Below are 26,676 nucleotides of genomic sequence, written 5' to 3'. Positions count from 1 at the left end.
GATGCACTCCCTCCCTGTGTTCACGCACTTTTACCGTCGGCGAATATCGGCGTTGCCCCTACGTTTTTCAAAGAGGGGGAGAGCGCGGACGGACCTGTTGAGCGTCGTCGTGTCGAGAGGGGATTGCGTGTATCGCGATGATGTACACAGCGACCGGCAACGAAAAATTGCAGCGGCGCGCACGACGATTGCTGCTCGGTTAAGAAAAACTCGCCTCGCGACCCGCAATTCGCCGACAAGAAACATCCGGCCGCTTCCGGTTGAGATCCGCTTCTTCGAATCGTAAAATCGCGACGTTCGTCTTTCATCGCGAATTTAGAAATATTCATAATATATCCTGGAGACTTTGTGTCTGTGTGTCGTGTGTGTAATAAAAATACAAATATCAAATTAGATTGGCGTCTTATATAGTTTCTATTAATTTTGATACAAATATATTTTCTTAGAGAAACGTGTCGAAATTAATATCTCTTTTAATACAGATATTGATATTCATCTCGCAAATAATTTGAGAAAAAAGAGGCCTGTTTAAATTGCTCGAGCCAATTTCTTCCGGTTGTGTCAACAGGTAGAAATCAAAACAAAACAATGTACTTTCTTGAAACGTACCGTTTGCGACGCTCCACTTTCTCTCGCGCGTCTTCTTTTTTTTAATGACACTCATTAGGATCATTTATAATGGTCAACGACCGCGTACGACGGCGAACGGCACAAATTACATTTTACATAATGCCATCCCTACTCGAGGCACTCGTCCTCGTGGAAATATACGTTCGTATAAAAAGAAAGAGAGAGCCACCGGACGAACGATTGACAGTTTGTTGTTCGATGCGTCTTCCGAAGATGGCGAAGTTTGCGATTGTCGCGATTGTTCTCTTGGCGAGCGCCAGCTCGCAATCCCAAAGGATAATTAGAGAAACGCAAGAGTCCACGCCAGTCCCAGGTGAAGGATAATTCATTCAGACATTATATTAATTACAAAATTATTATATTAATTAGTATATAATAAGATTTTAATTCTCGAGGAATACTCGAGCTTCTTTAAAGAGACTTGTTATTTTGTTTGCTCGCAAGACGCGAATGTCGCGGCCATCCGGGACATCCTGCGGAAGATCTCGAGCGGGGAATCGAACGCGATGGACGACACGAAGCTCATCGAGATCATTAAGGAGGAGATTGTGAGGACCGCGGAGGAGATAAAGACGCCCGCAGGATCGATCGAGGCGGCCGCGAAAAGGGCGCAGCTGCTGGTGTCTGAATTGACCTCGGCGTACACGAGCGCCATTTATAAATCCAAGTCGCTCGTGGACGGTCGAGAGAATTTCGCGCGCTTTCAGACCACTGTTCAGGCAATCGTGGATTTCATCAAAAACGGCCAATTCTTGGAAGAACCGATATAATAAGCTTTGGGCTTTTCGGCCGAGCTAAATATTTTCGATTCCTTTCACTGTTTATTGCAAGTTATTGCCTGTCTATCAATGTTATAGATGTAGAGAATGATAAATATAGTTGTGATTTAATCATGCAAACTATGCGCACATCATTTATTTCCTTGCGCCATTAGATGCGTGGCTTGCGTAATTATGTTAACGTTAGGAAATATCTACGTAAAGATGAGAATTATTATATCTTGCGTACACAAAATATGTGAAATACTTTATTCTTCTCGCGATGGGCACGCGAATTTCGTTTATAATTTTTTCTCTGGCAAAAAGAAGAGCGGGTGCGGCGGTAAAACGTCAGAATTATTCCTGCTGACGTACGACTCAGAGGCGGACGAATCCATTGTAAAAGCGGCGGTGGGCTCATAATCTGGCGATGTAGGATCTCTCCGACCCGTGCTGACCGGAACTGCGCCTATGCTCTTTCGCCGGAAGCGCCGCGCTGCCACATGTAGTAATATAAATTATAATGCCTCTACGGTTTTTCCTTTTATGGATTTGCATTTAAAACACCGGAATGGCATTGTCGTCGAAATCGCCGAACGCAATTTTCATGGAAATAAGAAAGCTATCTGCAGCTCTCCCCCGCCGATATCGTATAATACGCAGCTACCTTACGCTCCTCCTCTCCCCCTCTCTTCCTCTTTTCGATTGAAAGAAAAAGAAAAAAGAGATTCGCGCGTCTCTTCTTTCTTATTCGAGACGTAGAATTCGATTCGCATCTAATCGTGCCAAGGTTGATCAGAGATCGCGGCTTTCACTGTCTTAGCACAACGAAACTCCGTCTACGCATCTATCGCAATGATTCTTCGCTTTGTCCGAGGCTTTCGACAGAAAGGAGACTTTCTACATCTAAAGAATATATACGTATTAATTGTTCGCAAAATATACGAGTCGCCATTGCCGACGACGAAAATAAAATCGCGACGCCGTCCGGGCGGCAGCCATCCATGAAAGTGGAAACCTGACTCGTACGAGAGGTAGACGCATGGCCTCTTTCGATTCCGCATGTAGGACACGTAGGGAAATGTGCGAGAAATGCGAATCGCTCGATATCTCGCTTCGCATTCGCGCTCTTTTTTTATTCAGCGTAACATTTAGACCGTTCCTTTCTCTTCCGTTTTCTTTTATAACGATATCTTTTCTACTTGTGTAATGTACACCGATATATTCTTTGCCCATCGTCCGGCATTGTAACTCTGCTAGCTTTATGCTACATCTATCTACATCTATTCTATAGAGCCCGAAGCCGGCTATCGAGTCTCGTTGCTTCGTGCATCGCCTGAAAATACGACGGAGTATCGGCCTCCCGGATTTTATCCCGGCAAAGTGATTCGACCACGAACTCTCGCAGGGAGCGCGGATAATAAAACGCGCGGGGGATGATATTTTGTATTGTTGCGCGCGCGAAGAGAGGAGGATAATAAACATCGGCGCGCACACAGGCCGAACCTGTGTGCGCTACCGACTAGATAGGCTACGACGAAACAATGCGGCATTGTGTACCGACAGCCTCAACCGACGAAGCACTGCGGCAAAGCGAAGCCGAGTACCGTGTTAAGTCATGAAACGAACGGCGCGCATGCCTGTAGCCTCCTGAATTTCCGGATCAACCCTTGGTCGTTTATACGAAGCCCTAATCTGACCTCGTTACGCTTCGTAGATATCCGAAAAAACTTCTTCGTAAAATCCCATGTAACTGTAGGGGAGAGACAATGGTACCTTTCGCATTTTAATTTTGAGAAATTTAAATGATTAGAATATTAATAATATTGAATATAATTAGATTATAGTAATAATTAAATATAAATATAATTAGAATTTAAAATATTTTATTATTTTATACCTTTATCTCTTATAACAGTTTCCATGTTTCTTTTCCTATAAATCTTGAATTTTTCCTCCATCGAAAATCAAACGTTCTCCGTTTTCTAAGATTCTCGCATAAACATAAGTATTAATAAATACGAGGGCGAGGAATGCAGTTTGCGAGAGCGGGGGAGGGGGACGGGAAACGGAACAAGTGTACGTGAAACTGCAGTTTAACCGCGACACCGAAAGAGCTTGCTCGCGCGCGGCGGGAGCAACATTCCGCGGGGCACAAGTTGAGCCCGGGGGCTCCGAGGCTCACGAACGGAGACCGACGGGTCACGACGCCATGTGTGCGGCCTCACCCGACCACACCTACCACCTATTTATTTATGTCTATCTTATAGGCCTTTTACTCGAGCTTTCATTGCTGCACGCGCTGCGCGTCGTGAACAATCGACTGACGGGGCCCCGAGACCCCCGCGGCCCCGCGTGCGCGAGAAGTCCCCGACATCGCCGAACAAATCGCGCGGGGATCGATCGGAAAATCCACCACCTGCGTGCCCCGCAGTCGCGTCGTACGGTAACTTGGTATCCTATACGATTGCGGATGATTCCTGGATGTGCTTCGGCTCAAGTGTATGCAAATGCGCGCGCTTTAGGGGATCAACTCGACTACGGATTCCGAGAGTTTAATAATAGAAGTATATTAAATAACAGGGATTGTTTAACAGAGGGATATTGCTACGCAATATCCCAGCATCTACACCCTTTTCGGCTAATGTAAAGAGAAGTCAAAATTCGATATTCAAATTATCGACTTAATAATAAATATATAACATATGATTTTTTAACAGAAATGATAAGAATAATACTATTTCTAAGCTACTTCTTATCAATTCCAAATTCCGTATATTTAATATTCAAATTTCATATATTAATATGTTATCGTCTGAAAAATAACAATTTAAAAATATATTGATATATGAAAACTTTTAATACTTTTATAATTTAATATTTTTAAAACTAAAATTTTAAATATACTAATAACTATTATAAGAGATATTTTTATTATAATAATGTGCAAATAAAGAAGGTACAATGTTGTACAGAATGTTAAATGTTAGATTGATTTTAAGAAAGTGGTGTAACAATTTCTATGCATGGAGGAAACACTGAATTTTATCTGCGAAAAAATTATATTTATTCCAAGAGTTATATTTTTAAAAAGAATATTACTTAAATATTCATAACAAAATGTCTGACTTTTCTTCCTCTGAGTATTCAAATTTTCCTTAATATAACAAGAGCAATTTATACACTTTCACATGAATATTAAATAAATTGACTTTTAAATACTTGCTTTATGTAATTCTTCTTTTTTATATAAGAAATTAAAAAAAGGAAAATTGATTTAAATTTATGAAACATAAAAATATTAACCAATCAATCCGGAATTATTATTTTGATATTAGTATGTCGAGATGTTTCTAAATTTATCTTATATAGTCTTATATAAGAGAATGAAAATGATGGAAAAATTCCCACGATGATAGGACTTGATTAAAGTGATCCACCGTAATCTAACGCGATTTTAGATCATCAAAAAATGGCCTCGGCACAGATGTATTCTCCGCACGCGGCTTCCACGTTCCACGTAGTATCTCCAGTACAATCGCTTTGTATCTTGCGAAATGTTTATCGGACAACATCGTCCTCACGATTTTGCCGAGTACGAATACAAGATGCGCGGCGCATTATCCATTTGCAATGATTCGCAACGATTCGCGCTTTTGTCGCGCGAGAGAAAATACAACTTTTAACTTTAGAGTTTACGTACGAATGAAAATCAAATGCGTTAAAAAAATTAAATGTTAGATATTACATTGATGCTTCATTTCAAATTAAATTCACTGATATTTATTGTGGATGAGAGATTCGTTTAATATTTCAATGGTGATAAAACGAATTGATCAGGAGGCGATTATTAAATGTTAGGCAATGGCACAGAACAGAATTCGTGCGCATCAAAAAAAATTGCGCATTTAAGCGCGTGAAAGCGTCGAATAGTTGTCAAGCAGACAAAATTTTGACAAAAAGATATAATCGCGAGTGCAAGCTACCGGTTTCGGTTTCTGGCGCACTCGTGATAGCAAGATACGCAACCACGCGCGAACAAATATAAAAATTTGTTGAAACGGACGTGCTGTTTGCGTTGACTTGTGACAGAAAGATTAAAAAAATAATTGGATTTAATTGCGCTCGTTTTAATTCGACATCGCCATTACTCGTCGGTTACACATCTTGCATCGTCTCGTACATAAATTTTCCAAGATTTTCCCAGACACAGGTTCCAAAAATAAAATTTGTCATAAATAGATATATTATATCACGATCATTTGAAAAAAGCAAATGGGATTTGTTTAAGGTTTCTCTCCTAAAATCGCGTTTTAAGAAAAATAAAAAAATCAAGATCACACTTCTAAAAAATCTATAAGTTTTCCAGTTGAAAAATATAATTCTTTTGGAAAATCTAACTAAATTCTAATTAAATTCTAGAAATTTTTCTATACAAAGTAACGTATATTATTGCATTGCAATATATATGCACGGTAATTCTTTTTTACAACTTTATAAGTCACAAAATATATACGAGATACTTGTATCTTTGTCAAAATTATTCTTTCTAATATGTCTCTTTCTCACATGTGTTTTAATATTTATTATAATAATCTTGATTTTTCATTTTTTTTTATTTAGCCAATTTTTTTAGAATTAATCTGGCATTCGGTAGGAAACGGTCGCAATGGTGTCTTAATTATCACCCTAACTTTTTTTTCTCTCGCATATTCACCGTTACTTAAAACGGTACTTGCTATACAAATACAGCACACCCGATAATTCGCCGTTGCTGCGCATTAAAGTCCGCGACTGCTAATAAACGCGCATTCCGGCGCTTTGTATCTGAAATAGCAACGTTGCAACACCATCATCTCAACCAGACCAGAAAATTAAGAGCGTGTGCCCATCTCCTTCGGTTCTTCGTTAAAAAATGACGTCGCGACCGCTCGTAGAGCACGGTACGCGGTAAAAACGGCACATTTCATCCCGACTCGCTATATTCATCCATTATGTAAATCGGAATGAGCGTATTATTTAATATTCCTTAGAAAAATGCGTTCTTTCCTCGTTATCTTACGCGAAATTACGGAGATTCGACGTAGAAACATGACGCAATCGATGAAAATAATTTCCTCCGCATCTCGTTCTCTTCGCGCAGAGAAACCAAGGGAGAAACCACGCAAAGTGGACTTAAACGCGAGTGGATTGACCCGTTATACTTAAATCACGATTTTCGTATTCTTATCTTTCGCGTGTCTTTCCGGTCCAGCTCGTTGCGTACCAAGTGCTCGGGGTACCCGAAGCAGAACAACCTGTCCGCGGCGACAGAAATCAACGTGTGTTGCCGCGGTCGCTTGCATTTTTTTTTTCTCTTCCCGCTAACACTTCCTCCGCCCCCCTCACACGATTAATTCGCGCACGGCAGCATCTTTATATCGGCGGCTCCGATCGCGTCGGCGGCGCGCGTTCGCGCACGCGGTGCGCTTTTTAAATAACTATAATGAGGGCAATTATCTTGTGCGCCGGCAAGCAGAGTGTGACGAGTCGTTGTTACATATTGCGGCACGGAAGATGATCGCCCCCCGAAGGTGAGGGTGGGAGAGGGGAGAAGGGGAAACGAAAGAGGGAGATGGATCGAGGGAGACAAAGGAGTTAGAGCGGGGGAGGAGGAGGAGGAAGCGAAGGCGAAGGAGAGCGAGAGAGAGAAGGTAGCGCGTGGCAGGCGCGGACCCCCTTTTTCTCTCTCTCTCCCCCCCGTCCCCCCTGCCTCCTTCTTTCTTCCGTCGCCCTCGCCTCCGGGACTTTAACTACTTTCTTATTCGCTCGTTTCAAGCCCAGCCTCGCGAGGGCCCCCCGAGCATAATGCCTCGCAGCTCCTTACGCATGCTGAACACTACTAACCTCCCCCCTTCGTCGTCGCCAACCCTCTCGAACGTTCCTTCTTCCGCCGCCTCCGCCGCCGCCTTCTTCGGGGCCCTCCTTCTTCTCCTCGGAAGAGCCGTAGCCCCCGAGAGGAACTGCGGGTCAGAGACTGCGAGGCATATTCGACGCAGACTCGTGGCTCGTGCCTAGATCCATTGGCGTCCGGCTTCGCCAGGAGTTACGCGTAGCGTGACGGCGACGAGCTCGCGGGGTCTCCCTCGAGGAAGACGAGAAAACGGGCCCGAAAGTAATCACGGGAGCAAAACCGACGTACTGATTAATATAGAGAATATTTAAAATTTTCAAAATTTCAATCAAACCTTTATCTGATCTATGGTTGAAACAAAGAATTGAAATTTAGATATTAAAATGACACACAGAATATATAATATATAATAAATAATAGATTTCTATGTCAAATATTGTCGCTAAAATGGAGAATCCGTTCTTTATATTAACTAAGGGTTAGGAAGAAGGTTCGAAGGAGTGGGTGGAAAACTCCGATGATCGACTCGCAGCACGTTGTCACACGCATACATGCGCCCATAATGAGTGCGGGGAATTCGTCGGAGCTACCGCGGTAGTAGATTATAAAATTGTAGAAAAAAAAAGATGTGATTTATCGGCGATCACTCGGCGGCACATGCAGTCTCGAATGGCTCGTGCCTAGATGCATTGGCGTCTGCATCCGGTGAAGGCGGCGTCGAGAAATCCGATGAACGTCACACTCGACGTTGCGACACGTACATATGTATATACAACGCATGATAACGACACATTCATGATTGCATGCCTAACAATGGAAAGAGTACAATTCTTTTTTTCTTTCTACGGTTGCAACATCTCGTTCACGATCGTTACATATTTACAATTAATCATATAACTCTGCGTACGAGAGAAAATACTCTCTCAAAACTTTCTTTTTATTTCAAAAATTCCACATTACTCTTCCTTGGGATATTAATATATCGCAATTATTTATTTATTAAATTTATTGAATTTATTATTAAATTTGATTGACAGAATCGCGAATTTTAAATCGAGCTGGAGAGACAAATATTTTTTAATTAACATGGTATTCTAACAATAAGGAGAGGAAGAGAATGGCGTTGGATAAAAAGATTTCAACATCCCACTCGCGCATTTCTCGGCGACGCGCGAGCGCGTGCCGTAAAAAGCCGTTCTCGCGCGCGAACTTTATTTGGCCGACGCCGATGCGTTGATATAACGAGAAACGTGGCGGCTGTTGCGCCGGAGCGAAGTAGCCTCGCTTATGGTCCGGTGGTGCCCGAGGAGCATAACAGCTCGCGGAGCATAACGCCACGAGCCATCATATCCTCCTTCCAAAGAGGCTCTCCGGAGGTGTTCCTCCTCCCGTCCTCCTCCTCCTTCACCTTCTCTCTCTCTTTTTTTTTTTTTACTCTTCGTTCCGCCGACGCACGCACACGCCGCGGGTCCCCGCCGATACGCGTACGTGCGTACGCGTACCTGACGCCAGTCGGTGTGGCTCATACGGGGTGTATAAATTCCGCGCGATCTCGAACGCGAATAGGGGATGATGTGCCCGTGATTTCGTGTCATTTTATCTCTCCCCTTTTCTCAAATTCTCCGCCGCGAATCGCAACGACGTATATCTGAGCCGTGCTTGCCAGCAAATTGCGAAATGTTGAAATCGCGTGATGATCGTTTCCTGGTACACCCAGTAGAATCCGCGATGCGATTGTGCGCGCGTGCGAGGCACACATACATAGATATACATACACGCAAGCACGCGCACACGCCGTGCTACAATAACGGCGGCTTCCGCGAACTAGATCGGCCGAACAGATATTAGGAGCGCGTCTCTACCACACCGCTCTCTGGCCATTGCGGCAAGTGCTGGTCATTGTCCACCGGCGGGTACAGGAAGTCGACGACGACCGAGCCGGCCCCGTACCCCGATGTGCGCACCGCGGGTGAGGGTGAGGTGAGGAGAGGAGGGGAGGAGCGCGAGAGATTTTTCGGTAGGATAATCGCGGAGAGAAACTCTACCGTGGCCCGAGATCGCGCGTGGCGCAGATTATCGCGCTTGCGATGATGATAACGCGGAGAGAACGGTATTCAACGCATAATGTGAGGAAGGAATCGAATTGATTAATTCTACGTAGAATGGAGTAAAATTCTCCGAGACTGCTGTCTTAAAAAAAATCATAGAAAAGAGACAAGTTGAGTGCTCTTCTAATTTTGCTTTTCGCATTATCGTGAAAATTTTATATGACATTCTATTTTTATTTAAATAACTATAATTATAATTATATAATTAAAGTAGTATCGAGAGAGGAATATCTTCAAATCGACCGTAGGCACAACATCAAATATGCAAAAATATATGCATATATTATTTGATGAATCGCTAATTGGAATAAATGAAAATTTATTTTTTTAAATATAATACAGATATATGTATATATTTATATAATAAAAATAATATAATAAATATATTATATAATAAAAATAAATTTTGATTTATTTCTATTAGCGAACCTACTCTATTCTAAAAAAAATGCGCCCATCAGAAGCTTAAGTAGTAACTTTGGAATAAGGCAAATTCAATCTTCAATTCTGAGACGTTAGATTTTGGAACGATCGAGAGATCTGTGCAATAGGCAACGTAAAATTACATCTCATGGCACATATTGTTCATGCCAGTTCCCTCTAGAATTAAAAACGATGACGCTATAACAAACAGGAAACCGCGATCGCGACGCAATTTTAGCGCGGGATTAATTAACGATATACCAAAGTCGATTGTATCATGGATGTTGACGATGACTCGATGATGATATTGTGAAATGGAAGTTATTTTTATACTAATGTGCAGAGTGCTAGCTGTGCTTTCATTTAATATAACGAGGAAATTACTTCCTTAGAATTCGAACGAAATAATATCTGCGATCGTAATTACGATGCGGAGACATTCTGCATTGGTTCAAAGAGAATTTAGATGGAGAGAACAGATTATACATCACACCTTGACAGTAACAATAGCGAATGGCAAAAGTGCATTCCCCCGCGATGTAGGAGCATAAAAATATAAATGGAGTCATCTCCCAACGATGATCGATTTAACGCGATTGTTGTTGATTGTACCGCGTCTCTTTAGCCAAATCGTTAATAAATTCTCTAGCTTTTTTAGATATTTTTTCGAACTTTAATAAAGGACATGTTTATTACGACGCAAGAGTCATTATTTAGTCATTATTTTTTCGACACGGGCTTGAAATATATAGTAGACAATGGAAGAGATCGGGTTGCCGTATCACTTTTATACGCGGTTTTCTACCGTGCCGTTGCGACAAATAATCATCGTCCATCGCCGGCAGGAAGTCGATGAGGAGCTCGACCACGAAGAGATTTTCGGTACGATAATCGTAGGGAAACTCCGGACGTCCATTGTGACAATGGCCTCCCGAGGCAGCGTGATAATTACCTGCCGCGGAGTAATAATGTAGTAAACAGAAAAGAAGCGCTGAGACTACTGTCTTTATCCCGATATTAAAAAATCAGATATCATCTCGCTGACCAGCGAAATAAAAACGGCGAATTGCTGACGGTGACGTCAATCGAGAATCTAAAATGTGACGTAATTATATCGCAAGTGACGTCTTTTATATTCGAGCGTTTTCATCTCGCGTTTTTTTGCACGAGAGAAAAAGAGATACCGATATCGTTATTTCCTGCTATTCGTGACGCACCCTCAGAAGAAATCCTGCTGATCTACATTCGGAAACAATCCGTTTCCTGCCTTTTTCCCGCCGGTTTTTCTCGGACATGGCGAACGAAGGACGAGGGAGTGCAAAACAGGGAGGGCAAGAGCAAGTGAATGAGCGAGCGGATCTCGACGTGGAAATTGGAAGGAGAAGAATCGTCAGGGCGGCACCTGACCGGAAAGCGTCACAGTCGGCGCATTCAGCCTCGTTCTCTCCTTTCCCTTCTGCTATCTGCTTAGCCGACCTCTCTCTTTCTCTTTCTCTCTTTCTTTTTCTCTTTTCGTCCGTCTTCTCCACGAAAGGGTTGTACGTTGTTTCCGTCGTGTCTACTCGCAGCGTCAGGCACACAAGAAAGAATGTTAAAGTCAAGATCAAATATTTGCGGCAATATCAGTGCTAATTATAAGAATCTCCGACATAGACTACGCAAATATTGTCAAGATAGGAGTTACGCGATTTGGAAGATTGCGATATTGCGTTTATCATGAAAAACGGCGAAAAAAGATGCATATTATTCGCGGGATTTTACGCATCGATACGATAGCGCAATGTCTATAATGCCTAATACGAACGGTGAGCACTAAAAGTGGGCTCTGGCGAAAGCCAGAATGAGAGGACGAAGGGAGAGAAAAAAAACAAGAGAAAGAAAGAGAAGGAAAGAACGAATAGGTAGGTAAGGACACATAATAGCAGGATGTTACAACGCCCGTGTCCGGTACATAAGTATCTGGTTTCATAAATGAAAGTGTCTTCATTCATAGATACATATTTCCATACAATCGCGGCTCTATTGGTTCGTATCTTATGATATCGCCGTTATGTGTCGGCAAGTCCGACATATATCACATACGTAACACATAGCACCATTATATACAAATTCCTAGTAATGCGGCGCTACTGCTGCATTAATGATAAAGTTGTTTAGATATCGCGATATTGGGGCGAAAAGGGAAGAGCGCGCGCAAAAATGCGATTCGTGCGCGACGAATAGAAGGAATAGTATATCCCGTCGTGTGTTACACGGTTTACACAATAGAGAATGAGGTATCTAGCGAATAAATATACGAATGTCTATGCGTATTCCCATTATAGAAATACATTATATTATCGTGCTGACATTTCTAAAAAAATAAAAAAATAAAAAAGGCAAAAGAAGAAACTCACGAAGGATCATGGAAATAGAATCGACCTATATTTATATTTATACAGTAAAGACACACGGGTCCCGTTCCCCCTGTTGCGTATATAAATCGAGCACGCGGCGAGGACGCACACGAGGACGCACCCTTTACGTAGGAAGCCATCCTTTTCCTAGCATCCACAGTCCACACAGGAAATCTCAGACGCACCCACCGAAACAAGCCCGCCCCCGTCGACCGGAGCCGATTTAATGTTTCGTTTCCTCTACGACGATAGGGGGCTACAATTTTATAGAAGCGTTGTTTTATAGCAGCAAACTTGAAAAAACACCAGCGGTTACGCTCGCGAGTCGACGCTATAATTAGATCTTGATTGAGGGCATCCCTCAAAGAAAAGGGGGAAAGAGGCCTTGAGGGACAGGTAGGGTGAAAAGGGAAAATGTAACGTACAAATTATAAGAACGTAAAAATCATCAAAATAAGTTTATAAAAGTAGATGTGCACAGTCAAAATAGCGCTAAGAATTCCTTTTTCATAGGATATTTCATATCCTATTTTAAAGTATATATTTTATATAAAAAATATATATATTTTTATTTAATATTTTAAAAAATATTTTAATATAGAATGTATTATTATATCTGTATATTAAATCTGTATAGAATTCATATATGCATCAAGATTTGAATAATTTTCAAAAAAATTCTGGAATGGAAAAAAAATCCGTTCTTTTTCAGATAGAAATATCTATTTATGAATAGAAAGTTTTTGCTCACTTTGAGAAATATTTTATCTCGCGACTAGGTCTGTGGTTTAGCGCGGAAAACTTGCGGCGAGTTGGCCGCGGACGAGGGTGGATAATGCGCGGGCACGAGATAGTAAATTTTATAAAATAATATCCTCCCGTGCGACGCTGCATATTCATTTTTCCGGAGGGACCTCCCTACTGGGTCTCTCCCAGGGATAGAAGGGGAGGAAGAAGAGGGGGAGGAGGAGGGTTTCTCGCCACTGTCCGGTTCGAGCCGCGTACATATGTATGAGCTTCTGGTGGACGCGCCGGTCATGCCTCGACGAATCCGGGGCTTTCTGCCCTTTATTTTCACCGACAACGCGCCCTTTCCTCTCACGAATAAACATTGAGACCGATTTCGAAAGAAAGAAGAAAAGAAAAAAATAGAGATAGGCAAACCGGATGATTAGCGCTTCCCGTCTTCCTTCCGTGCAAACTACATAACGATACGCGGTTACTGATTACTCGAGAAAGAAATCGCTAAATCTGAAATCGCACGTGACTCCAAAGAAATCGCGCTTGTCAAGAAAACACAATTACTCTCGAGGAAACTAGAAGAAACTATGTTTACTTTCACCCGCAATGCCACGATTATATCGTTTCGCTGTGCAAAGAAACGCTCCAGGAATTTTCTAACGTTAAAAGACGAAGGAGGAGATGCGAGACGAGTTTAATTAATAATTTAATTCTGATTCACGGTTTCTCCAAAAATTTCTCGAAACACATTTGGTGATCCTACCGTGATACATATCGCGACACCCCAAGCGAAATTATTGTATACTAACGTGACGTTCTCGTCGTTAACAACGTCGGCTCTTCCTCGACATACGTCCAAGAAAAGCAACCCGCTCGCTCGCTTGCATTAAAGAGCAATTAGCCGCGGCTCGCGAGCACGCTGATGCCCGGAAGCGATAGAAGCGGGCCGCGCGTGCCACCCTTACCTCCTCTTCTTCTTCCTCGTGCGCGTGTGTATGTATATCGCCTTGTACATGTTCCTACACTTACCACTTGGTAACACGTTTTGCGCTCGCAAACTCGCCTGACTCCAAGCACTCGAAGTCGGTATAAGGACTTCCCTCTTTCTCGGTTCCACCGTCGCCGCTTTTTCTTCCCGTCTTTGTCGGCGAGGAGCGCGCCTTTCTTTCTTCCTACGTATAAACAAAATTGTTAGAGAATTGTTAGAAAATTTTCTAGAGAGAGAAATGTTTTCCTGTAAAATCGTGATATCGTCTCATACATCACCGAATATTGCAGCAATATTCGGTAATATTGTAATGTTGTTGTAATGCTACAACAATATTAATAATATTGCTGCAATATTCTGTTGTATGGGGTGATTTTATGATTTTAATCTCCTCGATAGGCGATAATTGATTATTTATAATTCAGACTTAATTCAATTCAATTGATAAAAATTGTTAGAGGATTTAAATATTGTGAAGAAATAGAAGAAATGAGAAGCGCAGAGATTGTCTTACGTGTCTTTAGTTCGACGCGATTTATCTCTTTTGCTCGCGCGTCTCTTCCTTCCTTCGCTTCTCTAGCGCCGCTTGTTCAATTACCGTCGCAGATAATCATTATCGCGGAAACTGTATCGCCGTGCCTCATTGCCCCAATCCTTAATTAGCCGCCGGCCAGACGATAATTAGTATGAACCGGTGTCGGACATGTCGATACACGTTGGCGGGAACGAGACGGTACTATGTGAAGTTTGTCCTCGGTTCTACAGCGCCATCTTTCGCGCGCGGCAAAATTGATTTGACGCTTAAATTAATTATGTCCCCCCTAATTAATTTACTCCAATGGTTCTTATCGTTTTTCAGAACACTTTTTACGCGTTGCATCCGCTCGTTTATCGATATCTTATTTTTCTTTACAATATTTCTTGTGCAAAAGTGCCTTCCAGTAAAATATCGAATAGAAATTTGAATAGAGAAAAAAAATGAGAATTATGTCTCCATAATTTATTTCAATAGTTTTTATATTAATTATTTTTAGAACACTTTTCACGCGTACATCCGCTCATTTATACTGATAATCTTATTTTTCTTTACAATGTCTTTTATGCAAAAGTACCTTCCAATGAGGTGAGACATTGAATAAAGATTTAAAAAAAAATTATGTCTCCCATAATTTATTCCAATAGTTTTTATTGTTTTCTAGAATACTTTTTACGCGTTGTACCCGCTTAATTATTATTTTGATATTTGATTGCTATATTCATCGCTATATTATTTTTATTTATAATCTCTTACGTAAAAATGAAGAATCAAAGAAAGATTTAAAGAAAATAAGAATCATGTCTCTCCCAGAATACTTTCTTATGAATACTTTTTACATATTGCATCTCCTCGATTTATCAATGTCTTATTTTTATTTACAATATCTCTTGTACACAAATCTCCCAATAAGAAATCGAATAAAACGATTTAAAAAATGAGATATTCTCAAAAACAAACTTAAGATAAATTAATATAGCAAATTATGTCATGCAATACAATCTACAAATGTCGAATACACACACAGATTGTACATAGACGTAATATAGAATTATTTTAAACGAATATATGTAAATTAATTAGACATCCATATATATACTCTTATACTTCGCTTCAGTCCTTTCGGCTTAACGGCAATGATGAATCGAAGATCGCAACGTGCACGTGCGTGCGCAGTTAATTGTAATTTATACCCCGTCAACTTAGAGGCTTACATATATCACGCGCGTAGAGTAACTTCATTACGCAACTCTCTCGTTGGTTTCTGTGGCCTCGAATTAATTTTAAACGTTTATAATTAATCGTTGCGGCTTACCACCTCGAAGTATGATTATCCCCTATGATTTCACGCGAGAAGTTTTAAGTCTTTCTTCTTCTTTATGAATATTTACATTCCTTTCGAACGCACTCGCTCTTTTTCTCTTCCAATATTCCATATCCAGTTTTCGCAGAAACTTTCGAAAGATACTCCATAGACGATGCTTCGCGTCGTCGTACAGCAATTTTGCGGGCAATCGTCTTCTCGTATCGTCTTTTCTCTTTTTCGCCGCGAGTACAACAATTGCAAGACCGTGGGCCGCCAGCAACCGGGCTTTGTCTCGCGCCGGTACCGAATCGGTGAGGGGAAAAAACGATGGCTGTGGATATGGGTTTGAGTGCACGAGAAAGGGAAGATCCGACGATTATTCGAACGAGAGGCAGATATAAAGGGTCGGTCTCTCTCTTTTTCTCATCCTCTCTCCCATAAAGCGAAAACAAAGATGTATACGCGCCGCTACTCCATTTTATGCTGATCGATTTGTGGTGATTTTATATCCTCGCCTGTCTATATAGCCCTATGTATCGGCAGGCCGTGGCGGATCGCTTCAAACGGGCCGCGATACTTTATATTTGTGGTATAAACGCGAAATTGAGCTTTACATATTCTGGACAGAAAGGGCTCAAAGTGCTCTAAAATGCGCGCAAGAAATTTCTTTGTGCTGTACGTGGAATAGTCGCTTCAGTCGAAACATTCTTAGTATCGGTATCGCCGTCCTGCGTGGAATAAAAAATTCAATAATTATTCCTTCTCGATATAAAGATTATCGAGAAATCATACAATGCATTTTTATTATAATAATGGAATTATATTAATATATATGTATTCCACATTTTTATTTTATATATTTTAATATATTCTATTTCCATTTATATATAAACAATAAAAAATATATATTTGAGAAGGATATAATATATAAATTTATTAAATTATGATATCGCATAAATACATTATTATTTCGCTTATACGATTATAACCCGCATTTTGGGAATATTTTTTATAGATCTTTATAGATCTGTTGTATTTTTTTAGTCATATATTTTTTAAGTCTAGAAAATAAATGTTATATTATATCAAATAATCTCTCTTCACAATAATTACACATTGAACATGTAAATACACTTAGGAATTGCATATTTTTTAAAGGCTTATACACTATGCGTTGCACATATATATTCTCCCACCCAGTCTCTCTTTTACAATAAAGCATAAATCTTGTATCATATATTAAGAAATCAAGGCACGTGGAAGTGTCCCTCATTATCATATTATTCAGAACGCACGTATCGAGAAATCTATGCTATAAATAATATATATGAGAGCTACCTCAAATAGGACATTTGGACTCGAAGGAATCTTCCGGATCTGTAGAAATGTCCTCTGTTGTGAGAGCAAGAATTTCTTCACAGACGCGTTTATAGACCCACGCATCACCTTTTAGTCTTTTTCGGCGAATACCAACTAATCGTTTCCCATCTGGACCTATCTCCAAAAGGCAGACTTCAAGTTCAAAGGAACAGGAATTTTGAGAGGAGACTGACTTGGACGAATCTTTCTTATCTTCCGAAAAGGACTCCTCAGTCTCTCCTTGTAGAATAAATCTACAATACATAATTTTTGATAACACAACTATGTAGAAAATGTATCAAGTATTAAAAAAAATTTAGAATTACCCTTTCTGACGACACATTATACCCTTTCGTCGAAGTGCTCTTCGCAATTTCGAGAGGACATGCTTTGGACAACCGCTGCATGTCGCGGACACGTTAGATAATCCCTTTGAAACGAAAAAACATTTACCATCATTCACGATAAAACGATTTCTTTTGACAATATTTTTATAAATTTATTACTGTTAGTATACCTTTCCTGACAGTACATTTGGTTCCTCGGGATCTATATTTTCATTCTTCACTCGTCTCTTTGGTGTGAGAACATATCTCACTCGATTCAATCCTCGTTCTAATCCCATTATAACTTTTCTTGCACTCCCGGGTGTAGATGTTTGTGAAGTTCTAAAAACAAACATTATTATATTTCAGATATTATATATCTATATATTACATTATTCCTATATATCATTAATTCACAAATTTTTCTTACCTGGAATCTGGTGTTAAACATTGTGTAGGAGTAGTAACTGATTTATTTTCGGGCGGTCTTTTTGCTGGAACTATGATAAAATTATAAGTATTCGAAATCATAAACACAAAATTTCAGTATTATTGACAAAGGATATAAATGAATATATATAAGATTATACTATGTATAGAAGTTTAATATACTTTCGAATAGTAAGGATTTAAATATAGTAGTGCTTGAGGGATGCTGTATCTTCTAAGAAGTTTTCAAGAAGAGGTGGGATTCTTAAGTTTAAATTGCGTTTATTAGCAAGTCGTTCCTCTTTTCGAGGTAATTATCTGCTTTTCGCGCGACTACTGTAATTTATGACGGTCGAAAACTTTCATTAAAGTTTTAATTAGGTGGTGTGTGCTAGCATCACCCAATTAGAAGTAAAACTTTAGAAAACGCACTAGGAGACTAATTGCGGCTGCAATACATTCGATAAATGTTTATTGTATGTAAAATATACATACTTTAAATAATAGTTTAAAATTGATGCATTAAAGAAATACGCAAAAAAATGTCTTTAAAGATTAAACAAATCAAAGTCATAATCAAATTCATTAAAAATTTGAATCTATTTCTTGATAAAAAAAACATGCTACTAAAAATTAAGATGTTACAATGAAATGTAACGATTGGAGGATGACGATGAAATACTTACTGGGTGATATATCATCAGGTTCTCTGCTTCGTAATCTTTTTCGTGCTGGTATACATGGTGCTGTGAAGTTATTTTCATCACTTTTTTGGGGCAGAAGATTATAAGTGACATCAATCACCGGAGATAGCTTATTATTTATTTTACTTCTTGGAGAATGATCGAGTTTGGTTATAAAATTGTTGATTACTGCTTCGCGTTGTGGAAAACTGGTACCATTCTATACAAAAATAAAATATCAATTTAATATATCAATTTCATAAAGAAAAATACCATTAGAGAAAAATACCATTGAAAAGAAACATACCATTTCTGGCTTAAGATGAGATTTTGTTGCTATTTTTAATGAAAGTCCACGTAATTTTCTATCAAGCAACAATAGATATGTAGCTGTTCTATAATCAGTCCTATCACTCCGCATAAGTTTCTTCCATATGTCTGTATTACTCTCACCACAAATAGCAGACATAGTGCTCAATACTTCATCATCTTTTTCAAACTATATTTAAACAAAATAAAAAACTTATAAAATATTTATATCTATTTATGAAATCAATTTTTCTACTCTGAAAAAGCTCTTACTTTTGTTCTATGAATAAATACTACAGGCTTCAAAGAATTTGATGTAACCCATGGATGATGACATAATTCATGAATAGTAATTCTCTTTATTGGATCAACTTGTAGCATTGATTTAATTAGTGCTTTACTATCATTAGAAAGCCAGTATGGTTCCTCATATTTGCCACTCTAGAATAATACAATTTATTTACTTGTGCTATAATATATAAATGACAATTGAATAACTTACAAGTATCTTTTTGTATAAATTCTCTAAACTGTTGTCATCAAAAGGTAAAAAGCCACATAATAAAGCATAAAGAAGAACTCCCATGCTCCAAATGTCTACTTCTGAACCTGCACAAAAAAAATTTTTGTACATTAAGTATTAAATAATAATAAAATTTGTATGTTAAGAACACTTTAAAAGTTTATGTACCTAAATATTTCTTCCCCATTATGAGCTCTGGTGCTGCATAAGTAGGAGAACCACAAGAAGTATATAAATGTGCTTGCATTCCCATTTTGGGTTTTGCGCATAGCCCAAAGTCAATTAATTTTAAATTTTCTTCTTTATCCAATAAAACATTCTCCTATTAAAAAAGATGTATTTAACAAATCTAACTCATTCATCTAAGCAATGTAATTCATATAACAATTATTGTAAGAGACAGAAAATATATATGCTTACAGGCTTTAAATCTCTATGAGCATATCCCAAATTGTGCATATATGCAACAGCAGAAACTATCTGGCAAAAAAACCTTCGAGCTTCAGTTTCAGGCAACCTGTTTTTCTCAACTGCAACATAAAGATATTGCGATATTGTTAAGACTTTCTTATGAGAATAAAATATTCTCCAGATTATATTTAGAGATATATATTACCTATATGATCAAATAGTTCTCCACCAGAACAATATTCTAATACCATAAAATAATGATTCTCTGTCTCTATCACTTGATACAATCTACAGATATGTTGATGCAACAGTGTCTTGAGTGCCTCCACTTCAAGCTTCACTCTTGGTAAATCTTCCTGAAATAAATATTGTAGGGTGAGATTGTATCTTGATAAACAAAAGAGATGAAGAATTTTGTAGATACTTGACACAGTTAGAGAAGAAAATTGTCATAAAATTTTGACAGCATTCTTTAGGGGGAGACAATGAAAATAATTTTGATATTTATAATCTTCGACTTACGCCCAACGTCGTCTTCTCCATAATCTTGATGGCAACTTTCTCACCGGTAGCGACATGAGTTGCCAATTTGACTTTGGCGAAACCGCCGCTACCGATCGTTTTCTCCAGATCGTACAATCCTTTAAGAGCGGCGTATCGCACCATCCTGAAGCCCGGCCACGTGAAAGACGGATCATAAATATTAAAAATATATCCGGGTCTCGCCTTTCAACAATGTAACCGACCGCATACACCAACTTTTTTGAACTGCCGTAAACAACTTTCCGCAGCCAATGGCGATCTCCCATTGCTGGCGGCGCCGGTTATCAGTGATGCAACATACAGAGAGAAAACTGAGAGATGTCATGGCCCGCTTTTAGGTGATCCCTGGAAGCGATACTCCCTCTGCGGACATTAAAAATGTGAACATGAACTACAAAGCCAATGTCCACGAATGTTCTCAGAGGGTAACATATATGTCTCTCTGATAACATAAATAATATAAATAAAAATATAAATAATTTAATTAATAATAATTTATTATATAAAAATATTAGTATGTTCTCTTTTTCCACGCTATTATTTATTTATTTATTTATGTGTGTTCTTTTTCTTCTCAACATCATTTATTTATTTTTTATTTATTTATTTATTTATTTTCTTAGCTCGCTCTAAGTCAGTCTTCTAAAATGCAAAACTAAATATTATAGAATTTGGCTTTGAAAATAAAATAATCGAATAAATTCAAATAATTAGCATAACGAAAGGTTCCGTGATAAGTTATTTAATAAATAATCAATTTTAATTAATTAATGAAAATACTTCTATAATTTAATATTCCGCGTTAGCGTATATTTTATAATATATAAAATATTTCGGCAACGAATTATCGATAACACGGTGTTCGACATTGGCAATACAAAAAATAAACAGTAGCGCGCTATGTTAAAGCTTTAATATTAGAATTAACTATATTTCGACCAATGTTTTAATTTTCTCAATCCTTGTTATTAAACAATATACAACTTAATCGAAAATCGATTAAATGATAGAAATCCAAAATATTAAATAATTACTTCGATCGTTACGATTTTTACGGACAATAATTATTATTATAATATTTTAGAGTCACAAATATATTTCATCCGTGTTAATTTATCGTTCTACTTGACAATCTAAATGTAATTTGGATTGTGAGAGAACACGAAGTAAATCAATCGAATTATAGATGCAAATAATTAGCATAATGAAAGGATAAATTGTTTAATAAATAATCAATTTTAATCAATAAATTAAAATACTTCATTAATTTAATATATTCCGCGTTAATGTACATTTTATAATATATAAAATATTTTGGCAACGAATTATTGATAACACGGTGTTAAAATATAAACAGTAGCGCGTTATGTTTCGGCTTTGTTATCATTCGCACGGTGACTCTCGAGTAATAAGGTAGTGGTGAGAAACGTTTCGTATTGTATTGTAATTTTTTTACTAAACACGATTACGATTAGTATCGAAACATAATTTGCTTTAAATATTAATATAAATTAATTAATTAAAAATTAATTCACGACATGAAACTGTATCGCAACTATAAATCTTTATCGAATCGCAATCATTCATTACCGTGATTAAAAATTGAAACAAAATATACATAAAAGGGGATAAGAGACTTAATTATGTTATGAACTTTCGATCATTGATGCTTATTATATTTCATTAACAATATTAGAATTAATTATATTTTGACCAATACCTTAAACTTTAACAATCCTTGTTAATTAAACAATGTACAATTTATCGAGAATCGATTAAATGATAGGAATCCAATGTTAAATAATTGCTTCGATCGTTGCGATCTTTACGGACAATAATTATTATTTCAATACCTAGAGTCACAAATATATTTCATCCGTGTTACTTTATCGTTCTACTTGAAAATCTAAAAATAATTTGAATTATGAGAAAATACAAAGTAAAACAATCGAATTATAGATGCAAATAAATAGCATAACGAAAGGCTCCATGATAAATTGCTAAAAAATAATCAATTTAAATCAACAAATTAAAATACTTTTATAATTTAATATTCCGCGCGTGAATAGTTTATATTACAGAGAATATTCCGGCACGAGAGAATTATCAATAACACCGTGTTCGACTTTGATAAACAGTATCGCGCTATTGTTAATACGTTACACGGCTTTATTATCATTCGCACAGTACCTTGAGCAATAAAGTAGTGACGTTTCATATATTATCAAATTCTTTCTATACATAGTCGACCCTGGCGATATAAACAGTACCGCGGTAATGTTCTTGACTTACGATCATTCGCTCAGTGGCTCTTGAGCAGTGAAGTAGTGATGTGAGACGTTTCATATATTATCAAATTCTTTCTCTAAACACAATTGCAAGTGCAACGAGGAACTTTTCGTGAATAAGTGTAAGTGCAACGAGGATTAAAGTGCCACGAGAAAAGAGCGAAGGAAGCAAAAGAAAAAAGGAGGTTTTGGAAGTGGATGGATCAATAAGATATGATGTAAGTCATTAATATAAATTATTTATCACATTCATTATTTATTATATTGTTGCGTCCCCGCGTCCCGTCCCGCTGAATGTATTCGTTACCCGTTGAATTCTTTCGAAGAAAATCGTTTTCGCGCGCGTTGTCAAGATATTGTTATAAACAACGACTGTCAGAGAGTCTAAGCCCAGCTGTCAAGTTGTGCGGACGCGCGTCTATTTGTGATCCGTTTTACGATTATTCTGAATTCTTGTATGTTACTCGCAATTTATTAAAATTCTTGTGCACCTTAAATCGCGTTATTATTTACGAGTGCACGAGCGTCAGCGCATGCCGATTGTCACCCGCGTTTGATATATATCGTTCCGCGGACGCAACAATATATAAATTATTTATCAATAGTATATATATTCAAAATATACATATTTCTCGTTTCGTTTTATTTCTTTGATAGTGATTCAATAGTGATTTTAAATTGCAACATATATAATACATATACTTATAAAAAATATTCCATTTTATTTTAAAATAATTAAAATATTTATAAAATTTTTTATTAATTAATATTTTCAGATACTTCTTATATTTTATAAAACATTTCATATTAATATATTTATTTAAATATTTCATGTATAAAAAAATAGAAATTTTTTTATTTATCATATTTTTAAAAGTTTATATATAAGAAATATAAATTATTTTGTAATTACGCGATATATAACATTAAAATATATCTATTGTAAAGTAAAAATTAATTGCGCGCAATAATTAGGTTTAAAATCAATTATTTTGAACATTGCTTTATATAATAGATTTTCTTTTATCTTTTATATTTTTATTTATCGTTTATATTTGCGAATTTAAATTTATGTATTATATTACAAAATAAATATCAAATTATGTATTATATTATATATAAAATTATATATAATATAACCCTCCCATGGGGTACACCTTGTCGTGGTGGGAGGGCTTAGTACTTGGATGGTGCCTTGAGGTTTATCTTAAATTTTTCTATTTATGATAAATCTTAAGGTGCCTGAATGGGAAGCTAAGTATCCTTTCGCGTCGTCGGTGCCGTCAACGTGCCGCGGACGGCAAGCGCTTCGTTACCGCGTTTTCGCGGACCTTTTGGACTTTTCATATAAAATCCCAATTTAATTTATTGTCACGAGTCTCTACTTCCGATGCCAACTAACTGGGATGTTTCGAGTTTGCACACGTTGCTGTACAACATACACTCTTGCTTCGTGCTTCGTCAAGTGATTCGGCCCGAATTAGTTAGAACTCGATCGATTGCTCGGAATGGTCGTCAATGGGTCCCTTCTCTTTGCTCGTCTACAGCCACACGCACTGCGTGTGTTAACCCTGTCGAGGAGTCGAGTGGATTCCTCTAGGCACGATTTTCGCTCGGTAAAAGGGGTTGCCTCCCCATTTTCTAAATTGCTAAATGTTAGCATTTAAAAAATGTGGGTATCCTCTTCTTTTGCCGTCTACTAGCCTGGTGTAGCATATAGCAACCGCGGGAGGCATAATATGTCCGGGCGGAGCACCTGAAATCGTGCTTAGCGGGTCCAGGTTCGATACGAGATAGGATAATTATGCGCGAAAAAGAGTTGGTGAACTTCATTTTCCTCTATTTCCGTCAATCGTTTCGTCTTCTTTCCGGTTGGGGCCTAGTCCTTGCTCGTTGTATCGTTGCATTCCCGACCGGTTGGCTCGAAGTTGATTTTCGTAAGTGAAATGGGATTTTCGCTCGTACCGAAACCGGGAGTGCCGTTTAATGTATAGGTATACATATTAAGTATATACATTGCGCGATTAAATATAAAATTTTTAATACAAGTTCTTATACAAAATTATCGTTTTAACAAAAGATTTTTATCGCTGTCCCTCTCGTCAGATAATATTCCTAAATATTGCTAATTAAATATAAAGAATTATTGAATAAGAGTGTGAAGATTCGATGTGATAAGTCAACGATTAAATATTAGCTTCACAAAATTTAACGATCACCTTCGATATTATAAAATCGCGAGTTAATTATTATGAATTTAATAATTTGTTTTTTCAGTTATATTTGTACTTACGAATTTCGTATCGGAAAATATTCATAAATAAATTAATAAATTACGGTTGCGAAATCACCGTGTTTTTCCCGCGTTCTTTTCGCATTTTTAGACAAGATTGTCGTTTTAATAAAAGAGTTATCGTTGTTCCTTCCGTTAAATAAACGTTAATAAAAGTTGCGTGGCTCGTACCGCCGAGGAGTCGAAACGATTTTCATCATGGAGAATTATTTCTCACCGGTTCTTGTGAGATCCATTCGCGACGTCTAGTTCGGTGCCCCGTTGAAAATTGGGAATTTTTATTGTAAGATTGGAACTAATCCCAGGTTTTCCTGGCAATTTCCGACAGCAATGATTTCGGTAGTAATTCAACGACGAACGCCATACGCTTCTTTAAAGTCGAATTAATTTAAATAATATATATTTAGATGTGAGAGAAAATGCATCTATTTTTTTCTTCTCGTTAAAAATGTTCTGTCATTATTAGGATTGGTATTATTATTGTCTAATGCCAGAAAAATTTAATAGTAGATTAAATATGGATATAGCGTTGTGTATAAATACCTATTTTTCAAGTAATTCCATATTGTAATAGTTTTTATTAACTGTTTGATAAAAATGATTACGAACGAATATATTTGATTATTAATTATTGATTATTTCTAGGTACTTGGGATATTAATAGATTTTAGTTTCTTTTAAGAAACTATTTGCAGGTATTGGACATCCATCGCCATTTTAGAATATTAGTTTTTAGATATATATCATTTTATATATATGTATAATAAAATACATGCACAAATTAACGTATCCAAAATATTTTTATAATTTTTATTAATATTATATATTATATATACGCGAAATTATACATGAATGTTACATAAAATGTGCGAATACATAAAAATTTTGAGACGAATCGAATGGGTACCCCTATATCAGCAAGATATTGATTAAAAGACAAAAATTATTAATTTAAACATTATAAGAATAAGAATCTAAAAAATTAATTATATATTTAAAATTATTTGATTTATTTTATTTTGAACACTATTCGAATTGAAATTTTTTAAATCTTGCTATTATCGGGTTCGATTCGTCTCGCGCGCGCAAACGGTACCCCAAAATTACTGTATTCGCACATATAACACAAACTCCAATGATGCATGGATTTTATTATTTATAAATATAATCGTTCGTAATCACATTGCTATAAAAAAAATCGTTTATATCCATTTAATTTTCAATGAAGAAATATATTTCTTAATAATGAAAGAACATGTTTTCTGATGTGCACATCAATTTCGTGAATTGAAGATAATGACGAGGGAATTGTCGTTGATTTATTACTGAAATCATTGCTATTGGGAATAGTCCGGAAGATCCGGGATTCGTTCCCTCTTACAGTGAAGTTCCCGACGTTCAATGGATCACTTAACTTTTCTTCGCAGATTGATCTTGCGAAATCTGATGAGAAACAAGATGTTAATCGTTCTCCATTTTTAAGATCGCTCCTCTTTTATCGGATATTACCGATATGTCATCCGCGTATCAAATAACGTCGAATTATATTATAAGAATTATGCGCAATCGTATACTTTGAACATTATTTTTTAATTTATTTATTCGTGTCTATTGAGGGCGCTTCGATTATCATATTATAAAAATTAATACATGTCGCAATCGGATATTACAAATATTATCGATTTATTTTATTCGTCGCGTTTTCTCGTGAATTCAAATCGCGATTTATCTTAT

The 26,676-nt window shown here is 37.4% G+C and overlaps 2 protein-coding genes across 7 annotated transcripts; one reads left to right on the top strand and one right to left on the bottom strand.

The window, feature by feature from the left end:
• Window positions 1–209: 209 nt before the first annotated feature.
• Window positions 210–1,481, top strand: LOC145975633 (uncharacterized). The gene is made up of 2 exons (XM_083106250.1): window positions 210–943; window positions 1,075–1,481. Exons 1-2 carry the CDS (start codon window positions 679–681, stop codon window positions 1,398–1,400), a joined length of 591 nt encoding a protein of 196 aa, XP_082962376.1. The 5' UTR covers window positions 210–678; the 3' UTR covers window positions 1,401–1,481.
• Window positions 1,482–13,149: 11,668 nt separating this feature from the next.
• On the bottom strand, window positions 13,150–20,628 carry LOC145975632 (maternal embryonic leucine zipper kinase). 6 transcript variants are annotated; one of them, XR_014440027.1, is made up of 14 exons: window positions 20,341–20,628; window positions 20,024–20,174; window positions 19,828–19,937; window positions 19,576–19,729; window positions 19,387–19,493; window positions 19,158–19,325; window positions 18,883–19,074; window positions 18,579–18,795; window positions 17,894–17,963; window positions 17,655–17,805; window positions 17,464–17,567; window positions 17,117–17,391; window positions 15,788–16,506; window positions 13,150–14,121 (listed from the first exon to the last, which is right to left on the bottom strand). XR_014440027.1 is itself a non-coding variant. In XM_083106248.1 (13 exons), exons 1-12 carry the CDS (start codon window positions 20,482–20,484, stop codon window positions 17,118–17,120), a joined length of 1,842 nt encoding a protein of 613 aa, XP_082962374.1. In that variant the 5' UTR covers window positions 20,485–20,628; the 3' UTR covers window positions 13,917–14,121; window position 17,117. The 6 variants fall into 6 exon arrangements, 4 of the variants coding, with proteins under 4 accessions (XP_082962374.1, XP_082962373.1, XP_082962372.1 ...); XR_014440028.1 differs by lacking the exon at window positions 13,150–14,121 and adding an exon at window positions 14,473–14,708; XM_083106248.1 differs by lacking the exon at window positions 15,788–16,506 and having other exon boundaries at window positions 13,917–14,121.
• Between the last annotated feature and the right edge of the window lie 6,048 nt (window positions 20,629–26,676).

Source organism: Camponotus vicinus, unplaced genomic scaffold, assembly GCF_025532165.1.
Source record: "Camponotus vicinus isolate PSW18456_S1 unplaced genomic scaffold, iyCamVici1.0 SCAF_8, whole genome shotgun sequence".
In the NCBI taxonomy this organism is placed as follows: domain Eukaryota; kingdom Metazoa; phylum Arthropoda; class Insecta; order Hymenoptera; family Formicidae; genus Camponotus; species Camponotus vicinus.
This window is presented reverse-complemented; position numbering and strand designations above follow the sequence as displayed.

Excerpts from the sequence above, each read along its gene's own strand:
- LOC145975632 (XM_083106248.1), bottom strand. The coding sequence starts at position 20,484 with ATGGTGCGATACGCCGCTCTTAAAGGATTGTACGATCTGGAGAAAACG. Across the intron at positions 19,326-19,386 it reads ATTTATACAAAAAGATACTT|AGTGGCAAATATGAGGAACC; the intron begins GTAAGTTATTCA and ends GTATTATTCTAG. Across the intron at positions 17,806-17,893 it reads TGTTTAACACCAGATTCCAG|AACTTCACAAACATCTACAC; the intron begins GTAAGAAAAATT and ends GTTTGTTTTTAG.
- LOC145975633 (XM_083106250.1), top strand. The coding sequence starts at position 679 with ATGGTCAACGACCGCGTACGACGGCGAACGGCACAAATTACATTTTAC. Across the intron at positions 944-1,074 it reads AGAGTCCACGCCAGTCCCAG|ACGCGAATGTCGCGGCCATC; the intron begins GTGAAGGATAAT and ends TTTGCTCGCAAG.